Source organism: Pituophis catenifer, unplaced genomic scaffold (assembly GCF_029215685.1).
Source record: "Pituophis catenifer annectens isolate HBS135680 unplaced genomic scaffold, rPitCat1.0.hap2 SCAF_2, whole genome shotgun sequence".
NCBI classification, from domain to species: Eukaryota; Metazoa; Chordata; class Lepidosauria; order Squamata; family Colubridae; genus Pituophis; species Pituophis catenifer.
In genome coordinates, this window is record NW_027256882.1 from 285,094,574 (window position 1) to 285,112,352 (window position 17,779).

The 17,779-nt window shown below is 41.2% G+C and overlaps 1 protein-coding gene and 1 non-coding gene across 3 annotated transcripts in view; one reads left to right on the top strand and one right to left on the bottom strand.

Annotated features, from left to right (window-relative positions):
• Positions 1-343: 343 nt before the first annotated feature.
• Positions 344-431, bottom strand: LOC139313485 (small Cajal body-specific RNA 18). Its single transcript, XR_011600096.1, has one exon. It is a non-coding gene; the product is annotated as a small Cajal body-specific RNA 18 (non-coding RNA).
• Positions 432-4,536: 4,105 nt separating this feature from the next.
• The window catches only part of ACAA2 (acetyl-CoA acyltransferase 2), a 34,667-nt gene continuing 21,424 nt past the window's right edge, over positions 4,537-17,779 (top strand). Inside the window, exons 1-3 of one of the 2 annotated variants that reach the window (XM_070935995.1) lie at positions 4,537-4,603; positions 13,789-13,955; positions 16,413-16,541. In XM_070935995.1, the coding sequence (XP_070792096.1) occupies positions 4,588-4,603; positions 13,789-13,955; positions 16,413-16,541 (312 nt within the window). In that variant the 5' untranslated portion in view covers positions 4,537-4,587. Of the gene's footprint in view, positions 4,604-13,772; positions 13,956-16,412; positions 16,542-17,779 lie in introns of those variants that run through there. The other variant, XM_070935996.1, reaches the window with a different exon arrangement.

Sequence of the window (17,779 nt, forward strand, 5' to 3'; positions counted from 1 at the left end):
GCACCATTCGAAGGGTGTTTATCCCAAAGTGTATAGCTAGGTAAATGTTTCAAATATATTTTGGTTTTATGTTATACACCACTTGGAGTCTTTTGGCATTAGGGCAGGTTATGAGCACTGTATATAAGCAGATGAATTATTAGACACACTGAGAAGGGTTAAAAAATAATAGACTAGCTCAGAGTCACTTCTCAAGTTACATAATCGATGATTTTTGCAATCCCAACCAACCCCACTATGTGTACCATCATGAAGGCTTTTGCCCTGCTGAATTTATTTTCCTCCTGTGCCTCGGGCTCTGTGCATCAGCAACCAGGTAAGAACTACGGGGCTGCCAAAGCATTGGTCTCAGATGCCTTTGTTAGCACAAATTTCGTCATTCAGTTCCACACAGAACTCAGATTGCGCAGTGGGCTATTCATCACAGACCAGCAATGGCAGGAAGGGGCAACGCTCTCCAAATGGGACCATCTGTTAGGTGTTCGAGACAGAAGTTCCCTTGGAAGGCACTATCAGACATACAAGATGCAACAGTCCCGATAGGCAGTGTTGGTGAACCCTAAGATATTCTCTGCTTTCTATGTCCAAGCATTACTTCAGGGTCACCAGTTGGCATCTGGATGCCATTCAAGAATCTGTTTGGCAGCACCTTGGCTCCAGACTGAGGAACCACCTTCTCTCTCCAATATCCATCTGCCTGTCCAGTTAGACCAATCTACACAAGGGTGTTACATGGCAGGACTTTAGAAACAGGCATTTTGGAACCTTGTTCCTATACTTTGGAGATTCAGTTTGCTTCTTTCCTCCTGGATTTCAGGAGAGCTGTTAAGACCTGGTGGTTCCCTCAAGCCCTGGAAGAGAGTGCACAACATTGTGTTTTACGAGTGGGATTATTTATTCTTTTTAAGGGGAATGATTTATGAAGATCTTGATTATTAACCACTCAGCCTTTGAGCATACAAATTAAGTCAACTTGAACCAGATGAATCAGAAACATTATCACAAAGCAAAATGCAAATTTCTGTACAGAATTGTGCAAGCAGAGTCAAGAATAGTCCATCATGTCTGCCCTGTGTACACAAGTGTCAAAATGATTTTCAAGATTCAGCAAGCTATACGGGACCCCCATTCCAAGCGAACTCCATTAGCAAAACTGGTTAGAGAAATGCAAGTTACCATTATGACCCTTCATTATTGAGCATGCAATGCTTGCTATTTTTAGAGAGAACTGATAGCATCTTTATGTTCTTCAGTCATTCAGGTACTTTCAATTCTTCATAACCTGATGGGACATCCTTTTCCCAGGATTATCTTTGAGTTCTTGTAACAGTATCTTGCACCTTGTCTCTCGGTGGCCTCTTTTTCAATTGTCAATTAATTTTTCCAGGCATCAAGATCTTCTCCAGTAACACCTGCTTTCATATTACACATCCATTTTATTGACCGGTACTATAAATAAATCAGTTGTATCTTACCACTCTAGAACAATAGGTTTATTGTATTTCTGTAATTCCTGCTGAAAATAACAAAAAGTCTGCAGCAATTAAATTCAAGTGACACCAATTTTGAGAAATATTTCTTAGCCTTTTTATTTGAAAAGTCTCTTAATGATTTTTGATTAATAAATAAATTCCATTTGGTAAATGATAGCATTAAGTTCTCTTCAATTAATTCTTCACTTACATTTGACAATGCATAATCCTTAGCTTGTTAAAAGTGCATTCTCCTACAATTCTTAAAAGGGAATAGTGTATATATTTCAAGAAATAACCATTCAAATAGGATGAACATTTCATAACAAAGACACATTTCAGATATAGTGCTGTGCACAGTTTTTAATTTTCTGAAAACATTGGGCATATTTTACAAACAGAGTTACAACCTTTTGCAATCAATTGCTGACTCATGTTTTTCCATTCTAAGATTGCACTCAACAGCTAATCAACTATTTTCCAGGTAATAAAACAAGAAATATTTTTAAAAATTGCACAATAGGCCATTGCACAACAATGCAACATTCCTCATCTCTCCAAATGTTAGCACCTACTTCAAAAAATTTTGTCATTTTACTACCAGCTGCAGATTCTCCTGTATGGCTAACAGTTAAATTTTAATAATGACAAATTTTGACGGAGATTATATAAACCATTGTTCCTTCTTATATTTTTGCTATTAGAGAGAATCTCCTCGTTTCCAAAGACAATTCGAACAGAAATAACACTCAGCTGGGGAACTAAATCCCAAACTTTCCCAAACTTTTCTGAGTTATTGCTTTGAAAAACGAAAAATAATTGAACAGAGTAGGTTATTTAGGTGCTCAATCTGTAGCTCATCCTGAAATCGTCAAAATATCAATTAGGTTAGGAAGCGCCTCAAGGTTGTAACGAATTCAGAGAGAGATTCTGAAAACCTCTGCAGTTCCTTAAAGCAAAATCAGGAAAAAGGCAAACCCCATTTATGGAGTTGCAAACAGGTCTCACACATCTTCCACAGCAGGCTCCAGTCTAGGTCGGTTAATCCAGCCTTCCCCCAACCTGGAGCTCCGCAAACTAAGCTGGCCGTCCCCCTTCCCCACCTGGCTGGCCGGGAACGAAGGATGGCAGCCCCCTACGCCTCAGCTCTCTTGGCCGCCGCCACCAGCTCAGCTTTTGTAGCCCGGCTCTAAGAGGCCTGGCGAGGCCGCTTGGATTCAGAGGCCGCTGAAGGCCGCGTTGTCAGGGAGACGGGGCAGTTACAGGAAGCGCCTTAGCGGAAGTCCCGCCCTTTCCTGCGCGTGGCTCCGCCCCTTTGGGTAGCCATGGCGCGAATTATTCCCCAACCGAGCTAGAAAAGGGAGCGGGTTGCAGGGAGGCTTTCTCGGGGCAAGCAGGGGTCTTTCCCATAACGCCGCCATTAGTCTCCTCCATGCCGAGGAACCAGACTCGGCGCTCTTCCGGCCCTCCCCAGCGTCGGACTCCAGGTCCCATAATTCACAGCTAGGATTAAACTGGAAGGGGAGTTGCCACCTGCCTTCATTATCCGACCGGCTCCCCTAACCCAGCCTGGGCTGCAGACAACTGGACTCCCTGTCCCATCATCCCCAGCCGGCCTCATCCAGATATTCCCAGGTCCAGAGGGGCGTCAAAAATCAGTTCCTCTGAAGAATCGGAGTATTATAACATATGGGGGCAATTTTTTATCATTGGATAGGAAATGAATATGGACAAAAAATGGTATAAAATTAAATAAATCCGGAAGAAAAATGTTTTAACGGGAGATCTATTAAATTGAAACGTAAAGGCAAAGAAATATTTATTTATTTATTTATTTTATTCAATTTGTATTAGGGCGGTGCACAGCCAGAACTAAAACACATACCAGTACAAAATTTAAAATTATTAAAATAATTACATACTGTGGCCCAAATTTAAAACAATTCGACACAAAAATTTGTACCCAGATGACACACTGATTAATTATTTTTTAATTAATATTTTTATTGCGCTTTTACAAGTAAACAAATTTTATTCATCTTATGCAGAACTGCGACCATTTGAATACCATAACATTCCAATTCAAATGCACTCTATACGTTTTTATGTCTCCCCGATTGGGGATTATAGAATAGAATTCTTCATTGGCCAAGTGTGATTGGACACACAAGGAATTTGTCTTAGGTGTATATGCTTTTAGTGTACATAAGGAGAATAAAATACATTCATCAAGAATAAAAAGATACAACACTTAGTGATGGTCAAGGTTACTAATAAAGTATCAAATTGTACTAGGAAACAATATAAATTGAAAGATACAAGCAACATGGTGATAGTAAGAAGTGGGAAGAATAGAATAGAATAGAATAGAATAGAATAGAATAGAATAGAATAGAATAGAATAGAATAGAATAATAGAATAGAATAGAATTCTTCATTGGCCAAGTGTGATTGGACACACAAGGAATTTGTCTTAGGTGTATGCACTTTTAGTGTACATAAGGAGAATAAAATACATTCATCAAGAATAAAACGATACAACACTTAGTGATGGTCAAGGTTACTAATAAGCTATCAAATCGTACTAGGAAACAATATAAATTGAAAGAAATAAGCAGCATGATGATAGTAAGAAGTGGGAAGAATAGAATAGAATAGAATTCTTCACTGGCCAAGTGTGATTGGACACACAAGGAATTTGTCTTGGTGCATATAGATACTAGTAAGGAGAGAGTAGTGTAGAAGAGAGAGATACTAGTAAGGAAGAGAAGAATACTAGTAATACAGTCTTAGTAAATTATTTGACAGTGTTGTAGGAATTAGTTGTTAAGCAGAGTGATGGCATTCGGGGGGAAAGACTGTCCTTGCGTCTAGTTGTTCTGGTGCGCAGAGCTCTCTGCATCCGTCCGCTCATTTCTCACCTTGCCTTATAGTAGCCCCGCGAAGGCAGAACTCTGCTGCAAGTGACTCCTCCGGCTCGGAGGAGGGAGGAGGGGTAAAGAGGGCGAAGGGCGGGGCGGTGGTGGAAGGGGGCGCGGCGGGGTTGTGCCTCGCCAACCGAGGATCCCAGCGGGGAAGTCTTGTTAGAGAGGAAGCAACCAGCACGCTTGCAGCCATGGCTTTGCTCAGAGGTAAGGCAGGGTCCCCTCCTCCCCAAAAATGGGGAGTCCCCAATGCTCCCCCTCTTCCTCTTTGGCCATTTTAGGGAAGGGTCTTGCAAAGATCCACCTCACCCCATCCCAGAAGCTGGGAATGTACCTTACTTCCCTTAAAGCAGGGGTCTCCAACCTTGGCCACTTTAAGCCTGGAGGACTTCAACTCCCAGAATTCCCCAGCCAGCTTTGCTTTGGGAATTCTGGGAGTTGAAGTCCTCCAGGTTTAAAGTGGCCAAGGTTGGAGACTCCTGCCTTAAAGGACGCCCAGCTTTTTATGCCTTGCAGTTGCACGGCCCGCGACCCTTCCTCTCACTTTATTTCGTGTCCCCCCCCCCATGTTTATCCCGCTGGATTCCCCGTGAGACGGGGGCGGGGGGGGGGAAACAAATTGCAAAAAAACAAATTGCAAAACTTGGGTGACGTGTTGACCCCCAGCCAAGTCTTACTAGGCAGGAGAAGTAGTTACTACTACCTTCCATATATATATATATGAATATTCTATTCATGGAGGCGGAAGGGGGTAGTGATTTGCAATTCACTCCTTTTAGGTGAATACCCTGAAGGAAGGAATGAAACCTCCTCCTAACCTGGAAACAAAAGTCTTTTACACTTGGTGATGTTTTTTTATATATATAAAAAAATCTCCACAAAAAACATTAATGCCAAGGTTAAAAATAACCAGGCATTTTAGGGTCTGCTTTTAGTGAGGAAAACTTCAAAGTCAATGACACAGAGTATAAATAGCTCAAAAATCAAAAACCCGTTGAGGCGCTCGAATTTTTAAGCAGATTTATTAGAATAAGAGAAACTCGGTGGACATTACTTTGTGTTAGACATTTCAAATGGAAACTTTTCCCCCCCCCTCCAAACTCATAACTCCAGATCACAATATATGAAGCTGGGGAATAGTAGTCCTTGGTTTTTGGTGGTTAGAATGGGAAAAGATAAATTGTGACAATTGATGACATAAGTGGGACTCCCAGGTCTGTATCTGAGGACATTTGGAGAGTGAGAAGTGTTATATTTTCAAGTAAAGAAATTGTAAGGAATTATTTAAAATCAGAGAAGTTAGAGATTGTTTCAGAACCACAGATGAAAGGAAATACTTCTCAATGCACCCATCTCCCCCCACTTAGGACTGTATGACTGTAACCTTGTTGCTGGTATCCTTAGATTTTATATTGACTGTTTCTTAATATGATTTGATTACTTATTTGTACCCTATGACTATCATTAAGTGTTGTACCTAATGATTCTTGACGAATGTATCTTTTCTTTTATGTACTCCAAGAGCATATGCACCAAGACAAATTCCTTGTGGGTCCATTCACACTTGGCCAATAAAGAATTCTGTTCTGTTCTGTTCTGTTCTGTTCTGTTCTACTTGAAAGCAAGTCAAAGTCCTCCAGATGTTGCTTAACTTCCACTAGGCTATTTAATGAATGGTGACAGATTCTCATAACTGGAGGACTTTGTCCCAACATCCCATTGCAACACTTTATGAGTATTTGTGCAGCAGTTTTGTAACACTGTAGTTCTAGAGTACTTTGAAAAATATTCTGGCAGAATTGTGTGGGTAGGGAATTCTTTGAATTCTCAAAACGTATAGATGTGTGCATATGAAGGGCATTACCTCATTTGTTATTTATTTGACAGCAAGGCATTTCGGTTACTTATTTAACCACAAAGACAAGGAGTTGTTGAGAATGGTACCAAGCAGGGTGAAATGCTCCCGGTTCAGCCCGGATCGCTCGATCCGGTAGCAATGGTGGTGGGTGGTTCGGAGAACCGGTAACAAAAATCCCTGCGCGCACCCCCCCCCCATGCCCAGCTGAGCCGCGCGATCATCAGAGGCTGTTTTTTTACTTTTAAAAGCATTTTTTCTACAACCTCTTCGGTCGAAAAATTGCTTTTAAAAGTAAAAAAAAAAGCCTCTGATGATTGCGTGGCTCAGCTGGGGATTGTCAAAGGCTTTTAAAAGTATTTTTTCTACAACCTCTTAAGGTTGTAGAAAAAATGCTTTTAAAAGTAAAAATAAAAAAGTTGGCCACGCCCACATTACACCCCCCCCACCAAGCCACAGAACTGGTAGTAACAAATTTTAGATTTCACCCCTGGTACCAAGGCTTATTTTTAAAGTACAGGTAGTCCTTGACTTACAGCCATCTGAAGTTACAATGACACTGGGGAAAAAAATGACTGGTCCTCGTACTTTCAACCATCATGGCATTCCCCAAGATCGCATGATCCAAATTCAGGTGCTTGGCAACTGGCATGTATTTAGGATAGTTGCAATGTCCTTGGGGGTGTGTGTGGGGGTGTCATGTGATTGCTATTTATGACCTTCCCAGCAAGCTTTCAAATAAGCCTTGTCTTTCTGTGTCCTTGTCTTGTCATGAATTTGGTTGAGCAACTGAAGGCCAAATAAGAGTGGATAGACCTAACACTAACCAGGTGTGTGAATGACTTTTGGGCTGCTTTCTAGCCTGGCATGTCTCAGCAAGTAGCAGTATCTGCCCAATCTTACCTGGGTTTAGAAGTGAAGGGTTGGGCCTGGTTAATATTGGGACACCAGAAGTTGAAAATCACCTTTGAAGAGGCCATGGGAAGAGTCAGAAAACTTCATGGTTCTGTCCATGGAATCGCCAGAAGCTTAGTTCAACCTGGAGTCATCTTGAACTTTAACCTTAGCATAGTCACACGGGTGATATTTTAACAGATATAGTTTTCAATTCACCCAAAAAACTCAGGATTCAGTGCACAATTAATCAAGTGTGGATGTTAGCAAACTTTGGAGTTTAGAACATCGCCAGTCTAACTATAGTTAGCTTTCTATGGCCTTGACAAAGACATAGATACCATGTTTTCCCGAAAATAAGACTTTTTCTTACATTTTTTTGAACCCTGAAATAAGCACTTGGCTTTATTGCCATGCGCTCAAAAGCCCTATTGGGCTTATTATCAGGGGATGCCTTATTTTGGGGGAAACAAGGTAGGTAGGTAGGTAGGTAGGTAGGTAGGTAGGTAGGTGGGTGGGTGGGTGGGTGGATGGATGGATAGATAGATAGATAGATAGATAGATAGATAGATAGATAGATGATAGATAGATACATAGAATTCTTTATTTGCCAAGTGTGATTGGACACACAAGGAATGTGTCTTTGGTGCATATGCTCTCAGTGTACATAAAAAGAAAAGATTCGTCAAGAATCATAAAGTACAACACTTAATACTAGACAATCATATAGACAGTCCTCAGCTTAATAACTGGTTGCTTAATACCATTCAGAGTTATAAAGGACTTGGAAAAAAAGACTTACAACCTGGATTTGAAGTTCTGGCAACTATACTCCCATGCATGATCATGTGACTACATTCTGGGCACTCACTCACCGCCTCCCCCATTGACAGCTGTTTGCAGCATCCCACAGTCACATGACTGCGATTTGTGATATTTTTTTCTGGAAACTGGTGTTAAGCAGAATGTGCCAGGACTTTTGGATTCACCCAGTACTGCTTTTCTTACTATCCTGTCAAATGCTACATTAAAAAGGAAGAAATTTCTTCTTAAATTCTACCATAGTGAATGAAAGCTTTTCCACAGCTTATCAGAAAGCTGGGCCCTTCAGACTTTAGATATTTATGACTCTCAGACTTTAAACTTATGAACAAATATTAGCCGCATCACCTAACTTTTGGAAGCAAACTAGGTTTTGAAAGTGAGATGAACACATACAAACTGGGTTAAGGTATGTTAGGAGCTAGGAAGAATCTAATGGCATATTTTGACACGTTCATAATTTTGCAAGGTCCCTTCCAACTCTGTTATTTTGTCTACAGATGTATGTAGGTTTAAACCAAAGTATTTTATTTTTCTGCCAATCAGAAAAACAGGTCTTGCTTATTTTTTCCTCTCCTCTCCTCTCCTCTCCTCTGCATTTGTCCCAGTTAATGACGAGGTGAATGATTTTTGCAATCTAAGCTAGTCAATCAATACCTTACCTCCTTAAATATTTATATTTGTGAATGGAATGGCTAGTGATTAACCTTTTTCTCTTAATCTGTGCATATTTTCTTAACCACGCCCCAAAATTAAATCGGATAATATATACCCATGATGGCGAACCTATGGCATGGGTGCCACAGGTGGCACGCGGAGCCATATTGGTGGGCACACAAGTGTTGCCCTAGCTCAGCTCCAGCACGAATGTGCGCACCAGCCAACTGATTTTCAGGCCTTCCTGTCCCACCGGAAGTCGGGAAACTGGCTGTTTCCGGCCTCCGGAAGGCCTCCGGGGGGGATGGGGAAGGCTGTTTTTGCCCTCCCCAGGCTCCTAGAAACCCTCTGGAGCCTGGGGAGGGGGAAAAAAACGGGCCTACCGGGCCCACCATGCCATTGCGTGCCAAAAGCAGGGGGAAGTGTGTGGGGGTCACGTGCGCATGCACGGGAGGGCGGGGCACATTGAATTATGGATGTGGACACACCCACCCACAACCCCCGACGCTCCCCCCGCTTTTAGCATGCGATGGCAAAAAGGTTAGCCATCACTGATATATACCGTGTTTTACGATGTTGAGTACTCAAAATTGTAGAGACAGTTGGTCCTCACAATAGTCACATGTTTTGTGGGCTTTTGAGGGAAAGTAACATCAGAAAAGTGGGTTAAAATGCTTTGTGAGCTACATTATTTAGGAAAGGATAGTTCCAGTAGCTTGAAATTGAGAAGAGTGTAGTAACTTTAATAATTAATTAATATTAAATTAATAATATTAATTTATAATAATAATTAATAAAAATAATTAGTAAAGGTAATTTGGACTGACAGGGATGTAATTAAGTATCATGACTATATTTTGTTTCTCAGTCTGAGACTTCTGCATTAACTATACTTATGAGGTTGGAGTAAAGGAACTGAAATTTCTAGTATCAGATTATGCAGCAAACGTCATACAATATAACAGGGGTCTCCAAACTTGGCAACTTTAAGACTTGTGGACTTCAACTCCCAGAATTCCCTAGCCAGCACTGACTGGGGAATTCTGGGAGTTGATGTCTTAAAGTCGCCAAGTTTGGAGACCCCTGCAATATAACATCAGATTGGTCTACCTAGCAAGTCAGAAAATTAAAATTAAATTAAAAGGATTATACATATAGATAGACCTGATTTATGACCGTAATTGAGCCTGGAGTTACGGTTATAAATCGTGTTGGTTGTTAAACAGGCCCTCACATGATTGGCCTGATTTTAATAACATTTTATTCTGGCGATCGTTAAAATGAATGCTGGTGTCATTAAGCAAAGCCATTGTCCACAATTGGTGTATTTTCCCCCTCTGAAATTGGAAGTAATTTTTTTTTTTAATTTGATTTATATGCCGCCCTTCTCCGGAGACTCAGGGCGGCTTACAGTGCGTTAAGCAATAGCCTTCATACTTTTGTATATTTATACAAAGTCAGCTTATTGCCCCCACAACTGGGTCCTCAATTTACCTACCTTAGAAAGGATGGAAGGCTGAGTCAACCTTGAGCCTGGTGAGATTCGAACCTGCAGTAATTGCAGACAGCTGGTGTTAATAACAGGGTGCTTTAGACCACTGTACTACCAAGGCCACTCATTGGGAAAAAAATACTGTAAATCTCAGTCATGTGAACACAAGACACTGCAAACTGTTCTAAATGCAGGCTGGCTGCCAGTCATACAAAATGTGACCATGTGACTATAAGGGAGAGTAGCATTCAGAACTTTGAATCCAGATCATAAGCACCTTTTGGAGGTCTGTCGTAACTTGGAACAGTCACTAAGCGGTCATAAATCAATGACTACCTGAATTCAAGGATGAAAAGCAAACCTATTCACAAAATAGTTGATGCAATCCTTAACTCGGGGAGGGAGGTGCATAGAATGGCCTTATCATCCCATGTCTCTTAAAAGATTTTCCCTACACTGAAAGAATGGAGGCCAAGATCAACTCTTACAATGATAGGAAGATTACATAATTGACAAAGCCAGAGAAAGCCATTTAGATCTTTGACCGCAAAGAAATCTTCGAAAACGCATCTCCTGCGGTTATTAACCAGCTGAACAAATTTGCAATGAAAGAAGCAATTGCTTTAGTTATCAGACCTTAAAACCTTTTGAGGATTGAAAGGTTAGTACCAAGATATCTTAAATTATGCTGACTAAGCAGTTAGCAACCAGTGCAGCTCTTTCAGTAAAGACATTAAGCAACCCATCTACCATATACTGGTTAAGAGCCTTATAATTCAGTAAAAGGTTTCTGGAAAATTCAGAAGCTGGTTCCTTCCTTTGATCTGCCTAACGCACAGATTACCTTATTGTCATTTTGATTAGTTCTGATTAAGTTGCCTATGATTATTATTATTATTATTATTATTATTATTATTATTATTATTATTGCTTTAATTTATATGCCGCCCTTCTCCGGAGACTCAGGGCGGCTTACAATGCATTAAGCAATAGCCTTCATACTTTTGTATATTTATACAAAGTCAGCTTATTGCCCCCACAATCTGGGTCTTCATTTCACTTACCTTTGAAAGGATGGAAGGCTGAGTCAACCTTGAGCCTGGTGAGATTTGAACTTGCAGTAATTGCAAGCAGCAGATGTTAATAACAGTGCTTTAGTCCACTGTACTACAGGCTCTGTGCTATACTTTGTGCTATACTTCTAAAATACCTCCGGCGTAGCTTGAAATAAACAATTCCCTATATTCCTCAGTTAGCTCAGCTGGAAAGAACACTGATCAAAATACCCTGTTGATGTGGGATTGATAAGTTTCCTTTTCAAAAAGCATGGAAAAATAGTGACCACAAACGCTGCCCACTTAGAATAACAAGTTTTAAGAAGACAGCTTGAAGTGTTAAATTTTAAATGTATTGAGGAACTAGTCATTTTGGAAGAATGTGAACAACTGATCATTTGCATCTTATTACTTAATGAGTGTATTGGGTTCCTCTGATCAGTCAAATAGCACCTCAAGGCCCTATTGCATACACGTAGTCCTTGACTTACAACAGTCCACTTAGTGACCAAAGTTACAACGGCACTGAAAAAAAATGATTTATGACCATTTTTCACACTTATGACCATTGCAGCATCCCCATGGTCACATACTGTAATTTACATTCAGATGCTGGAGAACTGACTCACATTTATGACCGTTGCAGTGTCCCAGGGTCTTTTGATCCCCTTTTTCAATCTTCCAACAAGCAAAGTCAATGGGAAAGCCGCATTCACTTGAGAACCATATTGCTAATTTAACAACTGCAGTGATTCACTTAACAAATGTGGCAAGAAAAGTCGTAAAATGGGACAAAGCATGCTTAACAAGTTTCACTTAGCAACATAAATTCTAGGTTCAGTTGTGGTCATAAGTTGAGGACTACCTGTATTTTTAAATACTAAATCTTTCTAAAAACCAGAAAACCCAGTTCACTAAGTTACTAAAGGCGTTAAAAGGGAAGTTTTAGAACTGCTAAAACCCAGTCTGTGAAAGTGCTTCAGATGCAAAGTGTTGGAGCATGGAAGTAGTAACACAGTGTCCATCTGCAACTTTTTAAAACAGCCATTTCTTGAACAACTTGAACCTCTAAATAGAAATGATCCTTGGTTCCTTTTGTTGAGAAAGGTATAGTTTTATTAGTGATCAAGTGTATTGCAGCATTGCATAGCCAGAACTGAGAATCGCGCACCAAAATCTACTTTCCTCTGTCTCTCATTGCCCACCCCAATTTAACCAATCAACTTCATGCAAGCTGTTTTCATAACGATCAGTCCAGTGGTGGGTTGCCCCCGGTTCGCACCAGTTCTATAGAACCGGTAGTAAAACCGGTGGGAGGCTCCGCCCACCGATCCCGACGTCATCAAAATGCTTCTGCGCTTGCGCAGAAGAGCACGCGTGCGAGCGGCCCCGCTGCGAACCGGTAGTAAAGGTAAGTAGAACCCACCCCTGGATCCGTTCAAGCGCAATTTGGTATGCAGCTCTCCTCCTCCTTCCAACTGGGTGACCTTGAGGCAGCATCTTGAGGAGGTACAGCATCTACTTTTGATTTCCCCAGCATCCTCCCTTTCATTTTCCCTTCTCATAGTTTCTGGCTATCTGCCACTACCTAGATGCGCAGCACAGCTAACATAATCAGATGTGCAGATTATCCCAGTACATGGAGGGAACAGGTTTATCTCAGTGCTAACTCAGTATTTCAATGAAACCCCCCACATTTCAGTACCAGCTGTAAAATCTGCGTGCACCCAAATTCTGATGACATTTTCAAAACCCTCTTGGGATCTCTTTCATATATCTACACTACTGTACCATTCCATCCAATATAGAAGGCCTAATCTTTTATGTTAATCTTTTCTGTGACATTGCAACCCCTTCTTTCATGAATTTGACAAAACAGAAGACAAGCTTTATCCATTAGGAGCATGGGAGCAATCTAAACTCAATACAGGAAAAAAAAATTTTAGGATTTCTTGTGGAAGGTACCTGGATATTGAATCGCCACTGGTGAAATTTGCTTAATGCTATAATATATTTTATTTTTGTAGTGGTTTTCTTGATTGTTTCAATGGTTAAACTGTATGTCTGAGTGGCGTAGGAGGCTAATGCCTCCTACAAAGGCAGCATTTAACATCCAGCTGCCTGCAATTACTGCGAGTTCAATTCTCACCAGGCTCAAGGTCGACTCAGCCTTCCATCCTTTCTAAGGTGGGTAAAATGAGGACCCGGTTTGTGGGGGCAATAAGCTGACTTTGTATAAAATATACAAAAGTATGAAGGCTATTGCTTAACGCATTGTAAGCCGCCCTGAGTCTCCGGAGAAGGGCGGCATATAAAAATAAAATAAATAAAAATAAAATAAAAATAAATATCAAGCAGGTGGCCTTTGAATCAATAAAATAAATGAAGATTGAACTAGATCAGTATTTTTCAAACAGAACAACTTTAAGATGTGAGGGCTTCAACTCCCAGAATTCCCCAGCAAGGCCGTGCTTATTAGAGGCTTCTGGGAGTTGAAGTCCACACATCTTAAAAGTTGTTAAAGTGGAGAAACATTGATCTAAATGAACGGGGGTAAGATTTGATATAAGGCCCTTTCATATTTCCCTGTGTGTGTTTCCCATGTTTTGTCTCTTAGGAATATTCATTGTTTCTGCCAAAAGGACTCCATTTGGGGCTTATGGCGGCCTGCTTAAGGACTTCACCTCCACGGATCTTGCTGAGATTGCAACTCGGTCAGCCTTGTCTGCTGGCAAAATATCTCCAGAAATCATTGACAGCGTGATTATGGGCAATGTCATGCAGGTTGGTACAACTTGGCAGTTGCCAGTCTCCCTGACCAACACGCCATTCTGTTTCTGTTCTTGCTTAGTTGCTCCTTTACAGAGAAATCAGAAATTCATTGGTGGAGCCTCTCCGGTTCCATCAAGTCATTTTCCAAACAATTTCTTTTTGGAACATTTGGGCAACTGAATTTACTAGCATTGTAGAATATATTATTATTATTATTATTATTATTATTATTATTATTATTATTATTATTATTATTATTATTATTATTAATGGATTGATTGATTGGATTTGTATGCCGCCCTTCTCCCGAAGGACTCAGGGCAGCTCACAACAAGAAGAAACAGAAAATACAAAAGTTAAAAGACAAATTAAAGCAGAATATCCAATAAATAAGGTTAAACATGGGAATGCAGATTTTGATCTACTACTGCCTTCGATGTTAAATTGGCATATGCATATTGAACTTCCAATATTCCAAGTCATTTTAGCATTGGTATTTGTTATTTCTGTTATTTCTGCTGTTTCTGCTAGTTTTTTGGAGCTTAAAGGGTCCTTAAAAGGACCGTGGGGTTGTGTGTGAAGCCAGGAGATCCTCGCGGATGTCTGGCTACCAGTCCGTCTGTTACTCATTTAGCACCACCCAGGAGGCACGTGTGACTTAAGGATTGCCACGGACGCGAGTAACTTTGCCTCCCAGTAACTTTGCCTCCTCTGCATAACAACGGCAGCTACTGACTGGATCTCCAAACTCGACATTAAACTTTGAAATGTTATTTCTGTTTTCCTTTTAGGTTTTCTTACTGCTTTTTTATTGTTTTAATTGTTTTTAATCTGTAAAAATGAAGTGTTTTAATACTGTGTGTGACCAACCATACGCTAAATAAATAAATAAACATGGGAATACAAATTCAAATTTAAGATTTAAGAATTTAAAAAGCTACACAATCAGTTTAGAGTCAACCCAGGCCCGCCTGTTGGAAGAGCCAGGTCTTCAAGGCCTGGTGGAAGGTTCGGAGGTCGGGGATTATCTGGAGCTCCAGGGGTAACGTATTCCAGAGAGTAGGGGCTCCCACAGAGAAGGCTCTCCCCCTAGGGGTCACCAGTCGACATTGTCTAGCCGAAGGTACCCTGAGGAGGCCAACTCTGTGGGAGCGAACTGGGCGATGGAAGGCTACCGGTGGCCGGAGTTTTGTCAGTGGGATCATTGCAGAGGTGGGCTGCTGCCAGTTTGCACCGGTTCGGACAAACCGATAGTTAAGAGTCCACGCAGTTTGGCGAACCGGCAAATCCCACCACTGGCTGGCCCTGCCCCTGCTCATTTTTCAGGCTGTTTTCAGGCCATTTTTCTGGCCTGAAAATGGCCCAAAACAGTCCGAAAAACGGCTTGAAAACAGCCTGGAAAATGGTTGAAAAGGGCCCCAAAATGGCCTGAAAACGGCCCAAAAAACGGCTGAAAAACAGGCAGGGGCGGGGCTAGCCAATGGTGGATTAGCCCTAACCGGCTGAATCCTACCTCTGCCTTTGGGGCAAGTGGCCGGGAGGCAGATCTGGGTGTGATGAGTGACGTCATCCACCCAGTCACATGACCAACCAATCAGGCCTACCCAGGCAGAGAACCGGTTGTTAAGTTATTCAGGTCCCACCACTGGATCATTATATCACCAAGCACTACAAGCAGTGTTTTTTTCTTCTTCACAATTGAGTTTCTGTTTGACTTTTGCATTAACAATGCAATGAACAATGTGTTTAAACAAAAAAAAAAAACACTTTCTGAGCTCATTCACCTTTTTTATCAAAAGTAAACTAACATAAACAATAGCAATGAAAGAAGGAAAAGAAAGGTACAGGTAGTGCTACAACAGTTCACTTAGTGACCATTTGAAGTTACAACAACACGGAAAAAAGTGACTTATGACCGTTTTCACACTTACAACTGTTGTAACATCCCCATGGTCACATGATCAAAATTCAGATGCTTGGGAACTGACTCCCATTTATGACTGTTGTAGTGGCCTGGGGTCATGTGATCCACTTTTGCGACCGTCTGACAATCAAAATCAATGGGGAAATCAGCTTCGCTTAACAACCGTGTTCCTAATTTAACAACTGCAGCGATTCGCTTATCAACCCTGGCAAGAAAGTTCGTAGAATGGGGCAAAACTCACTTAACAAATGTTTCAGTTAGCAACAAAAAATGTGGGTTCAATTGTGGTCGTAACTCGAGGACTACCTGTATACAAGATTCCTCAGTTAGCAACCATGTCCAGCGATGGTTTGAAATTACAGTGCTGAATTTTATGACCAGTCCTTGCAGCTGCAGTGGTCACATTGTTGTCACATTCATGGGAGCATGTTTTGCATTTATTCACTTCTACAAATAGATAAGAAAGTCAATTTCAACCACACAGCTTAGTTTTTAAGCAGTATTTGCCAGGTCAATTTTCTCTTTTTTTTCCTCCCCACTTGCAGAGTTCTAGAGATGCTATTTACCTCGCGCGACATGTTGGCTTACGTGTTGGAGTGCCAATCCCGGTTCCTGCCTTAACCATCAATAGATTGTGTGGATCAGGCTTCCAGTCTATTGTTAATGGATGTCAGGTACTAATTCCACTCATTTATTTTTGCCACATTCTTGGTCAACCTATTCTCTCTTGCAAATTAGGTTTGTGCGTTCACTTATTCTGCATCATGTCATGCAGAGATTGGAATTGTTCACCTGCTTTTCACTTACATATATTTTTTAAAATGTTTTGGTCACTCTACTCTTTCAAGGTTTTTTAAAAAAAAAAGATCTGATAGTTTAAAACAGGGGTCCCCAATCCCCAGTCTGTCAGTGTTTGTTGCAGCACACACAGACACAATTAAATGAACTTCAGCAGGATTCAAATTACATAAGAAACTTCTTTATATACAATACCATACAGGAAAATTCCACATACAATATCAGGAACGCAGAAGCAATATTCATAGAAGCAAATCATTACAGAGTAGAGAGATACAGAGCAGTGGTGGGTTGCTCCCGGTTCGCACCGGTTCGCAAGAACTGGTAGTAAAATTTTTTAGTAGTTCGGAGTACCGGTAGTAACATTGGCTGGCCACGCCCCTGAACCGGTTTGCCGAAGAGGTTGTAGGAAAAAAAATCCCTTTAAAAGCCTCTGGCGATCCCAGCAGATTTGCCTGATCGTCAGAAGCTTCTAAAAGCATTTTTTCCTGCAACCTCTTAAGGTTGTAGAAAAAATGCTTTTAAAAGTTAAAAAAAAAAAAAAAAGTTGGGCACACCCACCCAGTCAGATTACCCCCCAAGCCATGCCCACAAAATAAGCCACACCCACAGAACTGGTAGTAAAAAACTTTAGAACCCACCCCTGATACAGAGGCTAATATATGGTACAGAGGCAGACATTACAGAGGCTAAACCAACTCTTATACATACTTCAGCAAGTCTAAGCCACGCCCAGACTCCAAACTGTCTCTTATGGCCCCATACAAACAAATACTATGTTTCAGTTACCAAACAGCCCTCATTGACTGACCTGTTGCTATGCCCTATTCCAGTTCATGAATATACTCTGACACAGTCTGTGGACCGACACCAGTCCATGACATGCCAGAAACTAGTCCGTGCAAACAAGCGAAGCCCCATCCCTGGGATGCAGGCAGCACACGAAACCACGCGCCCTCTGGTCCGTGGAAAAAACTCTCCACGGAACCGGTCCCTGGTGTTCAAAAGGTTGGAGGCCGCTGGTTTACATAGTTGTGTGTTTCATATGTACTTTCATATGAGCCACGGTGGTGCAGTGGTTAGAGTGCAGTACTGCAGGTTACTTCAGCTGCCT